This window comes from Sphaerodactylus townsendi, linkage group LG02 (assembly GCF_021028975.2).
Source record: "Sphaerodactylus townsendi isolate TG3544 linkage group LG02, MPM_Stown_v2.3, whole genome shotgun sequence".
NCBI classification, from domain to species: domain Eukaryota; kingdom Metazoa; phylum Chordata; class Lepidosauria; order Squamata; family Sphaerodactylidae; genus Sphaerodactylus; species Sphaerodactylus townsendi.
Window position 1 is genome coordinate 74,965,989 of NC_059426.1, and position 14,776 is coordinate 74,980,764.

General features: G+C 41.4%; 1 protein-coding gene across 1 annotated transcript in view; it reads left to right on the forward strand.

Moving 5' to 3' along the window:
• B4GALNT4 (beta-1,4-N-acetyl-galactosaminyltransferase 4) overlaps positions 1–14,776 on the forward strand; it is a 188,033-nt gene that overhangs the window by 125,172 nt on the left and 48,085 nt on the right. Inside the window, exons 4-5 of the mRNA XM_048483594.1 lie at positions 13,801–13,896; positions 14,481–14,571. Coding sequence (XP_048339551.1) covers positions 13,801–13,896; positions 14,481–14,571 — 187 coding nt within the window. The remainder of the gene's footprint in view (positions 1–13,800; positions 13,897–14,480; positions 14,572–14,776) is intronic.

Sequence of the window (14,776 nt, forward strand, 5' to 3'; positions counted from 1 at the left end):
GAATTTCAGCCATCTGTAAATACTTCCTGGATACCAGAATACCTAAAGAAATATATCTGCGGACTGTATTGACCCTCCATATCATCTCCAATTATCTGGAGAGAACCTTTTTCACACTTATTAGACTTATTAGAGGCAAAGCAGGTTGCCACAAGATTAAAAAAAACCCTTCCGCTGGAACCTCCCCCCATAGGAGCGACAACTGGTCTACTGGCATTTGAAGCAGCTGACTCAACTAGTTAGAGTGAGTTGCTGTTTTGTGAGTACTGGTAATATTTGTGACCTTGCTGTGACCTATGAGATACTGGTTTTGTTTTTTAAAAAGAAACTTGGATTTTTAGATGTTTCAACTATTAGAGGGGTTTGAATGTGTATGAACCACCTTACGTCAAAGGCTGAGCTAGGTGGTGATTCTGTCCTCTGTCAATGGGTTCCCAGACAGTTTGAGATGGGACATCCATACCAGCTTGTGGTGCCATCTGCGGGACATTGTGAAAGGTGTGTCCTACTGACTGGTTCACTGGAGAAAGCTCCAGTAGCCTCACAAGTCATGCTTGAAGGAGCATGATGTCATGTGGAAGTTCACCAGAACAGGGGAAATCTTTATGTGAAAGCAGCCTTAGTCTTACTTTGGACAAGCGAGGCAGATTATAGATGCTTGTCTGTCAAAGCTAGTATGTCATAGACAAAGAATCTAGTGCTAGCCTTCTCTCTGATATATTAGCCTTGTATACACAACTCCGCTGTACCCCTGCTTTGTGGATTGCCAGCTCATGAACATGGTGCCTAAGCATGTTGGCTCTGTCTGTGTCTACGCTTCCTCCTCATGGCTGGACAACAGTGTCCCTAGTCACAAGGAAGAAGTGTGTTCATGGGCCCCCACTGCAAGTGTAGGTGGGGATGGGACCTGTGCACTCTCCCTTCCTGTGTGTTCAGTCAATGCGCAAAAGACTTGTGTGTAGAAGTAGATGAACTCTCAAGTATGTGTTCCAGCTCTGAATTCTAGTAAACAAGCTGGGTTGTCTTCTCACAAACTTACCTAAATTGTGAATAAGCTACCCTACCTACAGATTTCAGTTTCATGCTGAAGCAACCACCTGGTAGCAGACTTATTTGTGAACAAATGGCTGTTCCTGCTGTTTATCAGTAATTATATCTCATATTCCTTAATTGAACTTGTATTGTTCGTTGCTTGTGAGTATGCAGAAATGCAGAGCAGCACAGAATGTGATAACTTGTTCTGGAGGAAAAGGAAAGTGCTTACAATTGATACTTCAGGCAACTTTAAGTCATGGGTTGATACAAGTTTAGTATCTACAATGGAGATCTTTGCATTCAAAAGAGGCTGCAGTCTTGTTAGTATGATATAAATATATGTCCAAACCTTCATTACATTCTCATGTTACATGAACTATGTCCTGCTAAAATAGTGGCCAGAAATAATATAAATTTATCTCATATATCAAGTCAATTAATTACATGATTATGTTCAAGCAGTATAAAAAACCTTAGATGGCTAAAAGAAATAATGAGAAAAATTAAATAAGGGGAAAGTTAAAAGGAAGATATAGGAACCTGCTAAAACTGGAACATATCTTGATTAAAAAGACAAACCAATGAATGCGACGTGGTTTCTCCCTAAGGAACATTAGAAATGATAGTTGGGGTAAGATGACTCAGATTTTCTTAATAATTCACAAAAACATAAAACTACAAAGCATCACGAATTAAATAGATTTAAAGCAGGCATGTTTTACTGTAGCTGTTTCTGGTTTGAGAGGACCATTTGTTGGGCATGCTGTTTCAAATGGAATGGGTATTGTTGATAGGAGTCATGTTGGGGAGAAGGACACCTTTCTATCTGGGCAGTGTTTTTGCAGACTGCCCTAGATGAGACTGGGCAGATATATTTTCACACTAATGTAGTATGGATTCGTTACGATTCATCAAGCGAGGCCATGTCTGGCAAAGCTGGTGTGGCCTCATCATAAGCCAGATTTATTATACTCCTGGTGCAGATGTTGCCAAGTCATGGCTATTGTCAGATTACAGTTCTTATGTGTAGAAAGAAGCCAGTAATATTCACAGTGCCAGCCGAAATCCTGGCTCTGATCAGTTGAGGGTTGAGAGGTTTAAAGCCCAGAAAAAGTAATGCTAGGAAGCAGTTTTTCCTCTCTCATTTTTTAAAATTCATATTATACCTGGCTACGAAACAAGTCCAGTGCCTTTGCTACACTTGTCGTCCTTGGCACTGGCCATTATGACCAAACATCATTACAATGTCCTTGAGTCAACTTCTGTTGTGCTGACTGTGTCAGAAGCAAGGACACAGCAAAGAATGTCTCAGGTGCAGCAGCTTGAGCAGCAAATATTTACTCTTCAGCATATTAAGAAGAATGAGGGCTTCCTGAACAGAGTGGAGCAGATGGTACTGGGTGGAGAACACATGGGGAATTTTCTGAGGAGGAGGGCAGCTCTCAATCACAGGAGGTGGGCATTTGGAGGAATGTGACACACAGAATAGAGGGGCCAGGAAGCATTTTGTGAGTTTGAACCACAGAATTGATTTGAAGTTCTCTCCCTGGTTAGTGAGGATAAACAAACACATGAGCAACAGAATTGGAGAATGCGCAAATGGCAAAAGGTTCAGCCCATGGAATGGCCCCTACAAAACCCCAGAGATTACAAGTGGTGGTGATAGGGGACTTCCTACTGAGGGGAACAGAAACAGTGATTTGCAGGCCTGACAAGATGTCTTGAGAGGTGTGCTGTCTTCCTGCGGCAAAAACCCATGATTTCACAAGGATGACAAGACTTGTCAAGCCCACTGACCTTTATCCCTTCCTTTTGATCCACATGGGAACAAATGACACTGCAAGGCATAACTTTTGGGACATCACAAGGGATTTTGTGGCTCTGGAAAAGAAGCTGAAGGATCTGGATGCACAGGTTGTCATTTCATTTCTACTCCCAGTTGAAGGACATGTCCCAGGGAGGGAAAGAAGAATAGTGGAGGTAAACAACTGGCTTTGCAGGTGGTGCCACCAGGAACATTTTGGTTTCTTGGGCTGTGATCTGTAAGGAATGGGTTGCACCTCATAACTGTAGGTAGGAACATTTTTGCTAGGGGGCTTACAAACCTGATCAGGACGGCTTTAAACTGAGTTATATGGGGGAGGGGGACAGTATTCAAGCGGGCAGAATTCATTGAGTGCTAGAGATAATAGTCTGAAGGTTATAGAGAGAACCGAGTGAATAGCCGAGGCACTCAACAGCAGAAGGAAAGAACCTTAAATAAACAGCCAGGGGGAATGAACTATGATCTTAGATATCTCTATACTAATGCATAGAGCATGGGAAATAAACAAGAGGAGCTCAAACTCTTAACACAGCAAAGCAAATATGATATAATATGCATCACTGAACCTTGGTGGGATGAGCCTCATAATTGGAATGTCACTGCATGGAGAAGATGGCAAAATGCTAACAGGAGATGGAGAAAAGGCAGAACTACTCAACCCCTTCTTTGCCTCAGTCTTCTCCCAAAAGGAAAACAGTGTGCCACCTGGGGGGGAAATGGAACAAAAGATACAGTAGGAGAAATTCAGCACAGAATAAATAAAGAGGTAGTACAGGAATACATGGCTACTTTAAATGAATCCAGATCTTCAGGGCCTGATGAACTACATCCCAGGGTATTAAAAGAACTGGCAGAAATTATCTCAGAACCATTTGCAATAATCTTCAAGGATTCTTGGAGAACAGGTGAAGTCTTAGCAGACTGAAGGAAAACTAATGTTCTCTGCATCTTCAAAAATGGAAAAAAAGAAGACCTAAGCAATTACCACCAAGTCAGCTTGACCATGAAAGATTCTAGAGCAGATTCTAGAGCCTGACCATGAAAAATTCTAGAGCAGATTCTAGAGCCTGTAAACATTTAGAAGGGGATGCTGCAATCAGTAAAAGTCAGCATGGGGTCAGTGGCATGCCAGAGCTAAATTGGGCCTGGGGGCATGACAACCTCCTTATGCCCCCCCTCCCTTCCTGGCCCCCCATGCCCCCCTCCCTGCCCATCCCCCCATGGGAGCCAGCACGGGCACCACGGAGATAGGTCGGCAGGTGCCATAGTCCTGGGCCAGGTCCCGGGCTCCACGGCCAGGTCCCGGGCTCCACGGCATCCCTGAAGGGCGAGAGCCAGCCTGCGGCCATAGCAATCATCTCAGTCACCAAGCTGTGCCATGGTATGGGGGGAGCCGCTAGGCACCGGCCGGGTCACTGCACTGCAGGAGAGGCTGGACATGGGGACTTGGCCGGCACTCCCCCCATGTGACAGATTGGTGTGCGCCCAGGGACATGGGATACCCATGTCCCCATTAACAGTACACCACTGCATGGGGCTCTCAAAGACAAGTCATGCCAGACTAATCTTACCATATATACTCATGTATAAGTCGAGTTTTTCAGCACATTTTTGTGCTGAAAAAGCCGCCTTCGACTTGTACACAAGTCAGCTGTATTTTAAAAAAATATTTTAGGGTTTTTACTTTGTCGGCCTCCAGGAGGCACAGTTTTTAGGCTAGCAGCACCACAATTTCAGGGTATCATCAGGTGACACTCTTGATGATACCTGCCAAGTTTGGTAAAGTTTGGTTCAGGGGGTCCAAAGTTATGGACCCCCAAAGGGGGTGCCCCATCCCCCATTGTTTCCAATGGGAGCTAATAGTAGATGGGGCTACCCTTTTGAGGGTCCATAACTTTGGACCCCTTGAACCAAACTTTACTAAACTTGGGTAGTATCATCAGGATAACCTCTTGCTGATACCAGCCAGGTTTTGTGATGTTTGGTTCAGGGAGTTCAAAGTTATAGATCCTCAAAGTGGGTGCTCTCATCCCCCATTGTTTCCAATGGAAGCTAATAGTAGACGGGGCTACCCTTTTGAGGGTCCATAACTTTGGACCCCCTGAACCAAACTTCACCAAACCTGGTTGGTATCATCAGGAGGGTCTCCTAAAGATACTCTGAAATGATGGCACTGCGAACGTAAACATTCCTCCCCTGACAGGTTGTGTGAATGTCCCTTCTAAAATGACACCTGCCATGTGCAATTTTAAAAATATGTACACTAAAAATAATGAACTATTCTTTTAAAAAGCAGGGTAGTTTTGAGTCACAGTGAACAGGCATGTTCATTCCAGTTTTTATTGTAAAATCCAATGTTTAAAACCCTTCCTTACAAAAAAAGCTATGGTTTTTGTACTTTTAAAGTTATTGTTGATACCATATTGTTCTTGTTCACCCTCTTTTCCACTTACAGAGCTAGTTTGCTGTTTTTCTTTGAAATAAATATTCAAAAACATTTAACCTACTGATGCCTCAATTCATGTAATTTTATTGGTATCTAGTTTTATTTTTGAAATTTACCAGTAGCTGCTACATTTCCCACCCTCGACTTATACGCGAGTCAATAAGTTTTCCCAGTTTTTTGTGGTAAAATTAGGTGCCTCGATTTATATGCGGGTCGACTTATACATGAGTATAAGTACGGGGTATATCTTCTTTTGATAGACTGACAAGTTTGATAGCAAATGAGAATGCTGTGGATGTACCATACCTTGACTTCAGTAAGGCCTTTGACAAGGTCCCCCTAGCGCAGGGGTAGGGAACCTGCGGCTCTCCAGATGTTCAGGAACTACAATTCCCATCAGCCCCTATCAGCATGGCCAATTGGCCATGCTGATAGAGGCTGATGGGAATTGTAGTTCCTGAACATCTGGAGAGCCGCAGGTTCCCTACCCCTGCCCTAGCGAAATGTGGGCTAGACAATGCTAGTGTTAGATGTATTTGTAATTGTTTGACTCCCAAAGGGTACTCACCTATGACTTACCTTCATCCTGGAGCAAAGTAACTAGTGGGGTTCTGTAGGGTTCTGTCTGAAGCCCAGTGCTATTCAATATTTTTATCAATGACTTGGATGATGAAATAAAGGGCATGCTAATCAAATTTGCAGATGACACCAAATTTGGAGGGGTAGCTAAACCCTAGAGGACAGGGTCAGAATTCAAAATGACCTGGACAGATTAGAGAGCTGGACCAAAACAAACAAAATGAATTTCAACAGAGATAAATATAAGATACTATACTTAGGCAGAAAAAAAATTAAATACGCAGATACAAGATGAGTGACACCTGGCTTGACAACAGTACATTTGAAAAGGATCTGGGAGTCTTAGATCACAAACTGAATATGAGCCAGTGGTGTGATTCGGTAGCCAAGAAAGCCCATGCTGGGCTGTATCAATAGGAGTATAGTGTCAAGATCAAGGGATGTAATAGTACCACTCTATTCTGCATTGGTCAGACCTCACCTATTGTGTCCAGTTCTGGACACTGCAATCCAAGAAGGATATTGACAAACTGGAACGGGTTCAGAGGAGAGCGACCAAAATGGGTAAAAGTTTGGGTTCCATGCCTTACGTTTAGTCTGGAGAAGAGAAAATTAAGGGGTGACAAGATATCCACGTTTAGGTCAAACATGATAGCCATGGTTAAACATTCGATGGGATATCATGTTGAAAGAAAAGAAAGTAAAAAGAGTAAAAACATTAACAATTCATAATTTCAAGAAGAAAATTAGCAACTGTTTCACAGAATGATACCTCAGGATTGTTATATGGAATTTTTTTTAACAATCTGGTAAATGTAGGCAGTGCAATAAGATAGAATCCTTGTATTTCAGCCTGATCTGATCATATTTGGAACACTCAAATAAAGAGTGAATAATTGTTTCAATAGAGGCTGTTTTACAGGAGCAGAATCGTTTGAAATGGTCCACATTCTTATATCTCCTTTCCAATAAAGCCGAAGGCAGTACATTACATCTTGCAATTGCCAAGGCTCTTCTCTGATTGGGATTGATGACTAGTACATGGAGATACAACACCATAACACCCTGCTCACATGGGATTAGCATAGTGGTGGGAGAACACATTGTTTTAGCAGCAAGCATCTGATTCTGAAAATCTAAATCCAGGAGTCTACTCTTGACTGATTTAAAGGCTTCCAAATAAGTAAGCAACCTGAAATCAGGCTCCATCCCTGAAGACTGGAAGATGGCCAATGTCACACCAATCTTTAAGAAAGGATCTAGGGGGGACCCAGGAAATTACAGGCCAGTCAGTTTGACATTTGTTCCTGGTAAATTAGTAGAATCTATCATTAAAGATAAAATTATTAAACATGTAGAAAAGCAAGACCTGCTGAGAAAGAGTCAGCCTGGCTTTTGCAGAGGCAAATCCTGTCTTACAAACTTTGAGGGTGTAAACAGGCATGTGGATAAGGGGGAACCAGTGGACATTGTCTACTTGGATTTCCAAAAGGCTTTTGACAAAGTTCCTCACCAGAGACTATTGAGAAAACTCAGCAATGAAGGAATAAGAGGCAAAGTCCTCCTATGGATTAAAAACTGGTTGAGAAACAGGAAGCAAAGAGTGGGTATAAATGGGAAATTCTCACAGTGGAGAGATGTAGGGAGTGGTGTCCCCCAAGGATCCGTTTTGGGACCAGTGCTCTTTAACCTATTCATAAATGACCTGGAAGTAGGGGTGGGTAGCGTGGTGGCCAAGTTTGCAGATGATACCAAATTATGTAGTGTGATGAGAACCGCAAAGGATTGCGAAGAGCTCCAAGCAGACCTTGATAAATTAGGTGAGTGGGCTAAGAAATGGCAAATGCAGTTCAATGTAGCAAAATGTAAACCTAGGGGCAAAAAATCCAAACTTCACATACACGCTACAGGGGTCAGTGCTATCAGTCACAGACCAGGAAAGGGATTTGGGCGTCTTAGTTGATAGTTCCATGGGAATGTCAACTCAATGCATGGCATCTGTGAAAAAGGCAAACTCTATGCTGGGGATAATTAGGAAAGGAATTGATAATAAAACTACAAAGATTGTCATGCCCTTATATAAAGCCGTGGTGCGACCGCACTTGGAGTACTGTGTTCAGTTCTGGTCGCCACATCTCAAAAAGGATATTGAAGAGATAGAAAAAGTGCAGAGAAGGGCAACAAGGATGATTGAGGGACTGGAGCACCTTCCTTATGAGGAGAGGCTGCAGCGTTTGGGACTCTTTAGAGAGAAGACATCTGAGGGGGGATATGATTGAAGTCTATAAAATTATTCATGGGATAGAAAATGTTGACAGAGAGAAATTTTTCTCTCTTTCTCACAGTACTAGAACCAGGGGGCATTCATTGAAACTGCTGGGGGGAAGAATTAGGACTAATAAAAGGAAACACTTCTTCATGCAACATGTGATTGGTGTTTGGAATATGCTGCCACAGGAGGTGGTGATGGCCACTAACCTGGGTAGCTTTAAAAGGGGCTTGGACAGATTAATGGAGGAGAAGTCAATTTATGGCTACCAATCTTGATCCTTCTTGATCTGAGGTTGCAATTGCCTTAGCAGACCAGGTGCTCGGGAACAGCAGCAGCAGAAGGCCATTGCTTTCACATCCTGCATGTGAGCTCCCAAGGGCACCTGGTGGGCCACTGTGAGTAGCAGAGTGCTGAACTAGATGGACTCTGGTCTGATCCAGCAGGCTCTTTCTTGTGTTCTTATGTTCTAATGAATCAATAGGCAAACCTTCTTGAGGATCAAAGTATACCATTTTGAAATGTAACAATCAGATAAGAGTAATGTAATATAGTCATTAGAACCTGGTTGATAGTGAATACGCAGCCAAAATTGTATAGTCCTTATCCATGCCATTGTTTCAAGTGTAGCTTGTCCAGTCTCTATGCACAGAACAGCATAAGGAACGCATCTGGGGAGCCCCATTCATTTCCAAAGAAGTTTAGAATGAAAATATTTTAATGATCTATTTATTGCAGAAAACCAAATTGTGGACCCATACAGTAACTGCGATCCTATCATTGAACATGTTCAGAGCAGCAGGGATATACTGATTGCCCTTACAGCAGAAAAAAAACCAATGTATCGCCGATGCATTTAATTGTGGAGAGGAAATGGCTGCCACACAATGGGAAGACTATGACATGTTGTAGCTATAGAGGATGCCATGGTATCTAAATAGCTTCACTCGCTCAATCTTATGGCCCTTAATTTGCCAAGAAAGAGGCTTCCAACTCTTTGCAAAAACAAGGACTTTGGATTTAGCATAGTTGATTTCCATTATATTTTCTTTGCAGTAGTTAGCAAAACAATACATTAAACGTTTAAGCCAACTCTAGATAAAGACAATAGTACTGTGTTGTCTGGATATAGAAGTAGTAGAAAGTGAGTGCAACTTAGGACTGTGGCCATTAACTAAAGATAAAACTTGCCCTAAATCATTTTTAAAAATATTAAAGAGGGTAGATGCCAGTATACATCCTTGCTTAACTCCACAAGGCATACAAATTTTACCAGTTAGACAACAATTATAAGAACATTTGATTTGACAGGTAGTATTGGTATATAGCTGTCTCGCTAGAAACAAAACCCTTGGTTGAACTTTCAGTACTCTCAACTTGTGCCAAAGAAGATCTCTTGTTACTGAATCAAAGGCTCCTTTAAGCTCCATAAAAGCTATATATTACTTGGAGGCCCCTGAAACGGAATATTTGTTCACAAGGTGAGATAAGACGAAACAATGGTCTAAAGTTGTTCTATCTTTGTGAAAACCAACTTGCTCAGGGCCAATAATCTTAGCATGATCTAACCAGCTTTGAAACCTAATGAGCAAAAATTTGGCATAGAGCTTACCAATTACTGAAAGTAAACTAATTGGGCGATAATTAGAGGGGTCTGTTCGCCATGTATTTGGTATAATGCCTGTGTTCTTATGGTAAATACAGCTGCCAATAAAGGAGTCCCCCTATCCATCTCAAGTTACAAAAACTCAGGAACAATAATATCTGGCCCAGCAGCTTTCTCATTTTTTAAACTATTGATCAGATCAACAATTTCCTGTGCCATTACAGGGGGCCAGTTCTCTTGGGTTTGCCATTGATTCCAGACTATTTGACTCATTAACTGAAAAAAGGTTGGCAAAATAATGAAACCTATTGGCAGGAGAACTGGTAGAGATTGGGGGTGGTCCCAAATTACCCAAGCTATTAATCAAATACCAAAATTGTTTGGAGTTATTTGTTACTGTAGCATGAAGAAGCTGATTCTATTTAAGTATTGCAAAAGATTGTTTCTTGTACCATATCAGATGCTAAAGATAATTTTTTACGTTGCAGACAAGCAAGATCAAGGTCAGAATTAGTAATGTGGAATTTCCTATACCATGACCTAATATGATTATTAATTACCATACATTCCTTGTCAGACCAGGAGTTGCTAGACCTTTTACTGCCCCCTGCTGGCAAGATCCTTGTTTTAAAGTAATCAACTATTTGGGTAATTAAATTACCAATAGAGTAATCCCCATTTCTATTGGCATACCACAAAAAACACTAAAGGAAGGTGATCACTTAAACTTTAACACAAGTTAAAGGGCCCAGAGACAAATTTGAAGTGACTGGCCACTTTTTTAACTGGATGCCTCCATTGGGAAGAGTTAATGAGGCTGATACATTTTGATGTCGTTTCTTCCAGCCTATCAACTACATTTTTTTTTCTGCTCATGCAATGGCAAAGACCTAAAGTCATCAAGTACTACCTTTCTGAGTTGGTTAATATTGTGGAAGGTGGCAAATCCACTGAGGGCTTTTGGGTGTCTGCTGTGCAATAGTCCAGTGACAATCATGGATTGACCTCTGAAATTGAAATCTCAGCAAGCTCTTGAGCCCAGGTTTTCTCAAAGGCCTTTTTAGTTGCTTCACAGTGCAGCACTTTTGTAGATCTTAAATTAATCTCAATCGGTTCTAGCCCTTTTTCCAATGCATTCTCCAAATCTAATGAAACACCACAAACTCCAGAAGTTGAGAGATGGGGAATTTTAGCAGACCCTGATGCATTAACACTGCATTCCTTTTGAGATCAGGGGGAATGTAATTCAGGTGAAGAATTATTTCTCAGACAAATTGAAGTCTCCTTAAGTGTTTGAGCAGAGATAGAATGGAAATCATCTGTAATCACCTCAGAGATATGTTGGTGGGAGGTACGAATCTCCTTCAGGGATAACTTTAACTGCCACCTTCCATTTATCAGCAATCTCCTTAATTCCTTCAATATGATTTAAAATTTGGCCGGTTTTATTAAAATTTCTTGCAAACCCCAAGTTATTTGACCTAGTTATAATCACATTGCCTTTGCGAAACTTAGCATTTTCATAAAGTTTGAAGATTTTAGCATTCTTGAAAATCCACATTATTTTAATATCACATCTGCGAAGGAGAAGGAGGAGGAAGAGAAGAACTGCCCAAGGTCACCCAGCTGGTGTGTGTTGGAGTGTACAGGCTAATCAGATAAGCTTCCACAGGCAACAGAGCGGGGAATCAAACCGAGTTCGTCCAGATTAGAGTATACCTGCTCTTAACCACTACGCCACTGCTGCTCCTATGCACGGCGTCTCAAAAGCATTAAAGGAATTTTTGGTGATCTAAAAGTCAAAACAATTCTTTTGTAGTGATCCATATAGGGGAGATATTCATGGGACACAAGCTGACTCAAGGAAATCCTAATTGCCCCATGGTTTGACCATCTGTTGTAGTTTAACATGGATTCACCAATATAGATTGCCACTAGGGATTTTTGCAAAAGTAATGAAGCTGAATCATCTGAGGTTTTCTGCTGCCTGAACCTTTGGGCCTCTTGAGAGGGATGAGGAGGAAGAGAGGATGGCACTTCATATCCATGATTTAATACTTGCACGTCTGAGGCCAACTCAGAAGTAGATAGCTTTAAGAGATTGTCCTGACTTATGAGCAGGTCTAATTTGGCACCCAAATTACAAAAATTTGATAAAAGCAGATCTAGAGTTTTAGAAATTAAAATCACTTAATTAAAGAAAAGCTCATTTAAGGTATGCTGATTGTCATAAGTTGCTATATCTTGATTATTTTGAGAAGGTTTTCACACATTTGCCATTGCTGCCTCCTGCATTCTCAATGGCAATTCAGCTGAACAAGTAGTTGGGACAGCTAGGAGGTTAAAAGGCACAGCTTCAACCACAGAGGAGTAACCTATTCAAAAGAATTAAGCCATCAAGTAGTTTCTCCACCAGGGAATTGTCATCTAAAAACTGATCAATCTTAGCCTGTTTATATAGCTTCTGACTACAAGAAGACGGTGAAGAGAGGTGCCACTTCCTTGAGCTCTTCATCATGAATAAGAGCAGATAAGTAGCAATACAGGATAACAGATCGCTCTTATTTACAAGTTGTGGACAACAAACAGGTGTAAGGCAGTCAAACCCAAGAGTAATGCTGCCAATTAAGCTAAAGGAGCTAACAAGCTCTACGTTCTACAGAAAGAGGCGTAATAAGTCTCGCCTTAAAACTTTAAAAAACATTAAAACTCAGAAAAGAAAATAATTAAAAAGATACCAAACTGCGGTCAGAGAAGCTTAACGTGCTGTTGATGCTGACTAGATCCGCCATTTTTCATGTAAGACTCACTGAGTTCAAAGGAGCAAGCATGTTTTCTGCTTCTCCAGAGACTAGGACTAGGAGTAATTGAATCAAGGTGCAGGAAAAGAGATTCCTCCTAGACATCAGGAAGAACTTTCTGACAGTAAGGGCTGTTTGACAGTGGAATACACTGCCTTGGAAGATGGTAGAGTCTCCTCCTTTGGAGGTTTTTAAACAGGCTGGATGACCATCTGTCAAGGATGCTTTTGATTGTGTATTCCTGCGTGGCTGGGGGAGGTGGAGGTGGACTTGATGTCCCTTGTGATCTCTTCCAACTCTATGATTGTAAGATCACATCACTGCATGCCTTAATAGGAGCGGGGACATTGACATCCTTCATCATACTGGGCAGTATCTGTCTGCAGGCCATAAGTACATATGGGTTTAATTTATGTTGAACGATGTTGTAACAGGTGGGATACTCAGGTGGTCACTCATTCCCTATCTGATGGCCAATGGAAGCCCCAATTGGCACTCTCAAAGCATTTGCAACAACAAAGCTAGTTATGAGAGAGAACAAATGGATGAGAACCCAGTATCTTGTGCCTGTGATCCTGCATTGGGGGTTTAGGATGCAATGAAAGGTTCATACCTATTTAAGGAGCCTTGGAATTTCTCCTGTAGCTTTACTCTTGCAGCATTAGAAAATTTTCATTATCCCTGATTTTAACATTCTGACCTGTCCTTTCCATGGTGGCTCTGTCCTTTACACAGCAGATACAATTATTGTAAATATTTCAGTATGAAACTAACAAATCTTGAAGCAAATAGATGAAGTATGGATGATGTGCATTTTTCTTTAGACAAATATTCATGAATATATGAGGGTACCCCAGTACAGTCCATGTTTTCAGGCATGTATACGGGGGGTTGGGGGTTGGGGGGGGATTAAAGATGATGTTAAATCATATGCACTTTACACCTTTGCTGTGGGAACAGCTATGTGACACTGATATACTTGCAGAGAATATAGAGCTTCACTTGATTCCTCCTTGTGAAGTAAATGGGCTTCTTCGTCTCTAGGTGAGGTGTTTATATACCTGCCTGGCACTTCTGGGAGGAAGAGATGTTGTATTTAAGGGCATCTGTCATAAACAAGAATGGCATTGCACCCTATGCTGTTTATGCTTGCACATGTACATTGTACATATATGGCAAAGGAATAACCCCAGAGGTCTTATCTCTAACCTAAATGCAATTTGTATTCTTACTCTCCAGTACAAAGGGAAAGCAAACCTTCATGTATTTGAAGACTGGTGTGGAGGGGCTGTGGGTCATCTACGGAAGAATCTGCATTTCCCCCTCTATCCACATGTGAGTACAAACTGTTCTGTGAGTAAACCTGGTTCCATTTTTGAGGCAGAAAGGCAGCATATACACTAAAAATGAAAATGCCAGTTCCTGTAAAAAAAAAATCCAGAAAAGCAGGAGGCTTTGTAGTAAACGTTCTTAGCTACACTGCATTGAATGTCCATCCTGCCAAGTTATTTGGCTTGTTCACAATTCTACTGGAATTTCACCAGATATATGTCAAGCTATGGTCTTCCATAATTGTGTGTACAGAATTTTACCTGGACTTAGGACAGACTGAATCTGGATCACCTTGCATAGTCAGAAACAGACAGGGGAATATACTCTCGTGCAGAAAGTCAGCAGGCTGAGGGAAATATTCGCATGGCCTTGAATGGTGCAATGATCCCATCAGTTGAAAGCTCATGTTATGCCTGGAGCTTCTAAGTGAAATTTAGGGAAAGGAAGAATTTTTATAATCAAGCTTGGTGAAGATAAATGCTCTGTTGTTTTCCAGAGTGTGCACATGTTTGAGTAATATTTCATTCAAGACCTTATTAATGGAGTGTTATACACAAATACTCCTCCCCCTTCTATCTGTTCCGCAGACACGCACAACAGTGAAGAAACTGGCTGTGTCACCCAAGTGGAAGAATTATGGGCTACGTATATTTGGGTACATTCATCCCTTCAAAGATGGTGAGTAAAATTATCACTCTCTAACTTTGTCTGCCCTGATCTGTTGTTGTTGTTGTTGTTGTTGTTGTTGTTGTTGTTGTTAATTCAATTTGGTATTCCGCCCCATCCCCGGAGGGCTCTGGGTGGTGTACAACATCAACATAAAATACAATAACAAGAGGAGCGTGTAAATAACAACCAATAAATAATACCTAACATGAAAAAC